General features: G+C 35.6%; 1 protein-coding gene across 1 annotated transcript in view; it reads right to left on the bottom strand.

The window, feature by feature from the left end:
- TRAPPC12 (trafficking protein particle complex 12) overlaps positions 1–7,298 on the bottom strand; it is a 49,947-nt gene that overhangs the window by 1,607 nt on the left and 41,042 nt on the right. Inside the window, 3 exon segments of the mRNA XM_008641755.2 lie at positions 1–63; positions 1,453–1,540; positions 2,324–2,424. The exon segment at positions 1–63 is cut by the window's left edge and continues 16 nt beyond it. Of these exon segments, the coding sequence (XP_008639977.1) occupies positions 1–63; positions 1,453–1,540; positions 2,324–2,424 (252 nt within the window).

Below are 7,298 nucleotides of genomic sequence, written 5' to 3'. Positions count from 1 at the left end.
CTGCCGGAGGGAATCCTTCAGTTTTCCCAGGTAAAGAAGACAAACAGCAGCATTGTTGTTAGCCTAGTGAAAAACATATTGTAAATAAACAGTGTGCTTATAAATACATATATATATATGTATGTATTTACAAGTGATGAGAGAGAAGGAAAAGAAGTCTATCATCTGCAATTACAACATATTTACTGTATGCTAAGAATTACTATTCTGCATGTGTGTGCAAAACTAAAATACATTATCAATTATACAGTGCTATCCTTTTCTTCTTAAAATTCTCAAGATTTACCCTCTGCCATTAAGACCTGCTGACTTCTAAGAGCTGAAACTCTAAAAGACAGAGTCTAAAATGAAATATAAATAGTATAGGACATTAGTCAATTATGAAAGCCAAGTGAAACAAATTTCAGAAACCACATGAGTCTCTACATGCAATCATTTGCATAGATTTTTTTTTTTCGTTACTTCACTATGTTTTCAGAAGTGTTTTTCTCTCTCTCTGGCTTACATGTCCACATAAGCAACAGGATGATATCTTCTTATTCCAAAAGCATTTACAAATGACTTCACGTAAATCCAGCACATAGGGCAGTCTAAATACATCACAAATTATCAAGTCAGGTTCCAGTTTCCTTACCACACAAATCAGGTTTTATGAGTTACTTCAAGATTCCAACAGTACAAAGTGATATAACATGTTTAGCAGCAGAAACTTTCATATACTCTGAAAGTTGCAGATCAAGGAAGAACATGGCCTTTTAGAAAAAAACATTTTTCTGTCTATTCAGGAAAACTGACTGATCTCATGTGATTATAATACACACTATTTTACAGCCTGCAAAATGATGCCATTCATGTGTTCCTTAAACTCAGTGCCTTCAGTCTGTAAATGGCCTTGGATCAGATTACTAGGGGTAAGCTGTCTGACTTCTCGGGACCACTCTTACATGACCATGCACTGAAAACCAGGTCTAGAAAACCCGAAGGTAAATAAAGAACTCTTTGATCTCAGTTTGTGACAGGAACCCAAGGCTCTGATACGCAATGTGTTAAAAATGTCACGTTTAAAACTACAATATCCCTTCAGTGTTGTGTGAAATCAAGTTAATTTTATACATGTTGGCAGCTGCCGTTTCTTTTTCTGACATGCAAGTCTATGCTAAAAACAGTGAGTGCAAAAAAACCTGCTTTTGCAAAGATCCTGTAAAAGAAGAGTGTCTCAGAATTTCTACATGCATGCGTAAGTATTCATGCCCTTCATACAGACTGGTTCTTAATTTCCCATCCCATTTTCCATCTTATCCTTATGTATACTGAAAACCTTTTGGCACACATGCCACATCCCATTTTTCTGTAAAGCTCTGAGCATACTCTGGGTACTAATTAAATCCATGCATGACATATTACAAGAATAATTTAGGTGTTCATTATATATGTAGCAATTTGAAAATTTACCACAGCATTTGATGAGTCGATCCTTAAAATTTCTGTGAAAAATCGATGAGCTTCTGCAAAATTATTCTGACCAAGGTGGAGAAATGCTCTAGAAAGTAAGTGACATATAAATGAGTTCTCCTTAAAAACCCAAGGTAATACATTTAAAAATGAATGGACACCATTTTTTATTTTTCCTGTTACAGATGTAAGAGTTTCTGACATTTGTTCTTCACAGTGTGAAGGAGACGCTGATTTACAGACAAATGGAATGACAATTTGGATCACTCAGCTATTACATTTTCTGCCTATGGAAGCAACAGTCTTCATTGTGTTTTTATTAATTTAAATGCAAATACTGTCTTCCCAGAATTATTTCTCTTCATAAAATTAGCCATATAATTTTCAGAGCACTTTTGAATAGTATCTTCTAAATATATTAAGCCAATGTGCTAACCATTGCAAAGTGAGTCCCCCATCACACAGTTCCATTTACTACAGTGTATTCAAGCATCCTTTGAAGGTACTGGGTGGTACTTTCCTGGCAGATCTGATTATAGGATGACTGCCCAAAATAACTTCTCCTCTCCTAAGAGTTATTTATGCAAACGTGTATTGAAAAAAAGCAGTGAAAATATGCAGTGCCTGAAAGAATGAGAAAAAGCTTTGTAAAATCAACGGAAGGATTGCAGTTTCAATGCAGAATAATATGACTGTACCAAGTTACAGAGATCTCCTGAGTCTGTATGCCATTCAGTCTCACTTATGACAGATGAAGTCAAATAAAAGAGAGAAAGAGAACAGGATTGTCTCAAGGGTAGTTTAAGGATCACATTGCATACTTTGTAAAACTACATTTTAAAAAGTTTTCTTTAGCTATTAAATGATCTACCTGTTCATTAAAACCATAATTTGGCTCTGTAGTCCATCCAATTTGTGAGTCACTTTCTCAACATCTTGAAAATATTTTTCTGCAGTTTTTATGTCTCCAATCTAGACAGAAAAATCATAAGTAAGTTACGACAATAAGAAGAGATACATCCTGATTTTATCTTGTAACGAAACAAAATCATATATAACATATCCATTAGCAATCTTTTTACACGAAGGTGACTGGGTAACACCTGTTGCAAAACAATGTATTTGAAGAGCCACGTTAAGGTCATGAAAAGCACCACAGAAGCATGTGCAGTTTGCCTAAGGCAGCTTCTCAGCTGGGGGCTCAAGAGCACTCACAAACTGTAGGGCAGGGAGGCCCCATATCCTCATTTGGCTCTTTTGTTGTAACTAACTGCACAGTTCAAAAAAGTAGGTGAAAATGAGAAAAGGTCAGAGTTACTTCCAAAGGGATGGGGTGTTACTCCATAGGAAGGGAAGACAGACACCAGTGGCCTTGTAGGTAGCACAGGACCCACACCAGGTTAACCCACAGCATCTGGGTCATAGTCAGGGATGACTTCAGTGCATCACACCACATGTCAGAAAACAACTACAGTGCAATGGGCCACTGAGGATATTGGGAAGATGGTCCATTTGCAGATTAAAAAAACACCAATGAGTGGCTCGAGCAGGATGAAGGAATGAGAGATTTTAAAACTGGCATAAAGAAGTACAGATTTGATGGAGATGGAATGGCAAAGGGGATTTCTAAAAAGGAAGGGGTATTTCACCTAAAGGAATGTTACATACATTGCTCTTTGAGATGAAAAAAAAAAATACCTGAAGAACGCCACTTATTTTGAAAATAAGTTAGCAGTGTATTTTTCAGGCTGGAGAGATGGAAGAAGATAAAAACTTACGACTTGGTAAAATAAATCAATCAGAATCAGAATCTATCAAAAGGAATAAAATGAAACCAGTTCAGAAACATAAAGCCATGGAAACCAGGCAGTCCTCAGGTGGGGAGATTCAAGGGGCCCTCAAGAGACCACCTGTTTGTTTAAGAACAGGACAAAATTATGAAAAATGTTTGTCACAAATGTGTTGAAGTCTCCTTAAAGCTCTCAGATGGTGGATATTACACATCTGAGTCTTACTAGGAAACTTAATCCAGAATTCTTAAATTGCCCTAGTATTAGAAAATACATTCTATCTTACTGCACTTTTTACCTCAGTTTTTTGTCCTGTCCATAGTGGTAGGGGAGAATGTGCAAATCCTCTTTTTTTACGGTCTTTTGCATACTTGAAAATTTTTTTCTTCCCCTTCTACAATGAGAATCAATTTGCAGGCAAATCAGTGTTTACCCCTTTCTCATAAGTAAATGCATTCTGGATTCTCTGAACTCTCCCCTGTTACTTCACATCCTCCCTGAGTGCCCACGTAAGAGGTCTCAACAATCCAACTGATCTCTCACCAGCAGTGAGAAGAAGGAATCACTTTACATTTCACATGTGAATACGAATTTTGCTTTTATAACAAATATCTGGAAGTCCAATTTGTTTACTCCTGTGTAGTTTTCTTACCCTCAGCCTATTTCCTTTCTACAGGGAATAGGCTTGTTGTTTCTTCCCATTTTGTATTTGTATATTACTCCCAGTCTTTGGTAGCATTTTGCCTTTGCTGTTTGAATCACAGCCAATTTAACATTTCAGTTTCTTAACTTGTCAAGATTATTTTGCATTCTGATCCTGCTCTTCATAGTGTCTGTACCATTCCCAGCTTGGCATCATCTGTACATTTTACAAGCATTCTTCATATTTCATCATACAAGTACTACCTAACCAAAAATACGAACACTACAAACCCTAAAGAGATCCTTGTGGACAAGATCATCTAGCAAGTCCTTCTAGTCATCAGCAAATGACTTTCCAATTGCACTTTTCAGAACCAGCAAACATCCATCTGAAGGCTTCATTTAGATTTCTTCCCAATTTGCTTATGGGAGTATCACAGTGGCAGTACCCAAAGCCCTAATCACACCACTAATATAACAGATACTGCTTCACCTCTAACCACAAGACTTAGCCCTTGGCAATATAAAGAAATTATTCTTCTTTACATTTAGGAGATGATCCAATTGAACACTGCAGTCAAAGATGCAACTGTCCATCTACCAAGCATTTCTGGAATACCCAATACTTTTCTAATGAAACAGATGCATTTCTCCCAGATGTTATGTAACTGGACTCAAAAACCCCGAATATTACTCATTCTAAAATACCATACATTCAGTTATAAAGACAAAGGATACAATTTCTCTCTATAAATACCACTAAAGATGTAAATCACCATGAAAATAATGGCATTTAACTAGAGGATAATGCCGGCAAAGTGTAAATGAATCTGTCCTTGAGTATTTTTAGCCTGGAAATTAGAAGAAATCCCTTAACCATGAGAACAATCAATTTCTAAAGCAAGCTACCAGTTTGCTCTCCTGGGAGCTTGATGCATCCAAATCTAATATGCTTTGATAATAATCAGACATTATTTGTGATCATGAATAGTTCTGATTTCTTAGCAGCATCTTGTATCTTCTCAGCAAACATGCCAAACTCTTAAATCTCATTTTTGCCACAGAGGGGAAACAGTTTACTTTTTAAAACTTTTTCGTGGAGAATACCATTTAAAAGAAATAATTAGTTTTAATTAGTCATTAAAGTAATTTAACCAATTTAAGTGGTCTTTATAACTTAATTTTATTTAACTTAGTTCAGAAAGTATGACTTCAGTATCTAATAATAATTAGCACATCAAACAAAAATGAAGATTCTACTGTTAACCTTAAATAATCCTATCCTCTAACAAGGACCCTCCAATATACTACGTGCTTAACTTTGTTGTTTGTCTGGAAACCAAGATTATTTTTCTTAAGTACGCCTAGAAATTTTTTATTGCTTTTTGACTCAGTTTTGCAGCAATCTATTGCAGAAGGTAAGGTCAGGCAGCTTTTAAAATTCTTTCTTAGTGTACTTACTCAAATGGCAATTTTGGATAGGTCGGCCAGTGAGCACTACACAATATAATCCTAGAGACTAAAATGTATTCACTATTTCTCCATTTCAGGTGAACTTCTGTTTTACACATCAGGTGACTGGTGAAAGAATTACAGTCCTTATGAAAATTTCTTTGTGATAGCCTCTGTCTTTTCCTCCATTCTGCACTTCTCTCATTCTCATTTCCCACTTTTTAAGGCAACAAAGGCCATACATCACATCTAGACCTCCTCATGCTCCATTTACATGTGAAGATAAAGATGCTTTAGACCAGTTAGCTCAATTTAATTAAGAAAAAAAAAAAATCACCAATAAAGCGAAGTTTTGCATGTTGAAAAAGGTTGAGATTTTTTTCTATTAAACTCCTGAATTACACTTTATTCTACATTATGGCTTTGTTTCATATGTATGATGTCTATTGTCAAACAGCGTCTGTGACTGATAAGCAACTGGAATCTGGCTGCCTTAAAGCCTCTCTTGGTAAATGTTCAAAGTTAGCGGCATAGTCTGAGATTATTTGGGAATTACTACTTGTTTTTGAGAAGTTGTGACATTTGAATATGAGAAAACTGCTTTCCAATTTTACCTGCAAGATATTTTATTTTTTTTTTCCAGGGAGTGCCTTGTCAACAGTGCACACATACCACAGAGTTATCTTACCAAAATGATGATGCCCAGGATTGCAACACATTTATCTTTCTTTAATTTGAACGTCTTGGTTTGGATTACCTGCACACTGCCTATTTCTCTTAATATATCAAAATCTTGCATCTGTTGCACCAGTGCCCCCCAGACAGAGCTGAAGATTTTGTCACAGAAAAAGACAACAAGCCAAGCAATAAAACCTTATCTCCTTAAGGTGCTAGAAGAAAGGAAAGCATTTGCATTTAGAAATTATTCCTTTTAACGTCTATCTTCTAGATATCTTCTAATATCAAGGATTCCTCACACCCCCTTTTGCTATGTCCAGATCTGACAATAAGACCCCTAAGAACTGAAGGCCTGTTTTCACATTGTGGAGGGCAGTGATTTCAAATGATTCTGTAAGTTAGGAGATGCTTTCCTCACGGGAGTGAAAATGTCTCCATAGCAAAGGAGTGACAAACAGACTTTGGGTGTGACATCAGGGCAGACACTCTTGTCAGCAAGGCAGTGCCAGTAACGTACCCAGTCATTTTCCCAGTAAGACCAGAACTATTAATAACTTGTATTTCCTTTAGTATTTTGCATATTCACAGTACCATTCTTTAATATGCATAATTACTATGTTCCCTGTTTAGGTAATAATTAATGCATGCAGCCAATATCATAAAATTGCTCCAAAGTGATGGAGATCCCCTTTAAACTAGACTTTCAAAGACAGGCATGTCTACCACACTGTGAAACCATGCTCCTGCTGAGAACTGAAAACCCATAATTGAATTTGAATGACATTCTATGATTTGAAGCAAACAATGTTAATAATTCTCTATTAAGAGTAAATTACTCAATTTCAATATAATTTTATTACAGGAATTCACAAATAAGGTAATTTATAGATACTTGACAATCCAAAATTAGATTTATCATTAATAATAAAAGTAAGTAGATAAAAGAGGAAAAGTTTAAAATATCAGTATCAGAAATATGAAACTGCAAAGAACTTGTGAGATACTAAAAATTAAAAAAATCAGATAGCTATGTAGATGCATCTTTTTATGAAAAACAAAAAGACATCTATTTCTACTTATTAAATACAGTTCCATGGACATTTATTATACTTGTACTGTCTTATTTTTTTTTTTTAAGGTGCCCTTCCCTGTCTTCTCAGGGATATCATCTGGACAACAGAAGGACACTCTTGATTTTTTTTCTAGATGAAGATTGCAGATATATGGTGTGACTGAGAGTTGCATGCAGTCTGAGGCAGTGAGACATGAAATTTTTAGTGAAAT

Source organism: Corvus brachyrhynchos, unplaced genomic scaffold (assembly GCF_000691975.1).
Source record: "Corvus brachyrhynchos isolate BGI_N302 unplaced genomic scaffold, ASM69197v1 scaffold116, whole genome shotgun sequence".
Taxonomy (NCBI): domain Eukaryota; kingdom Metazoa; phylum Chordata; class Aves; order Passeriformes; family Corvidae; genus Corvus; species Corvus brachyrhynchos.
This window is presented reverse-complemented; position numbering and strand designations above follow the sequence as displayed.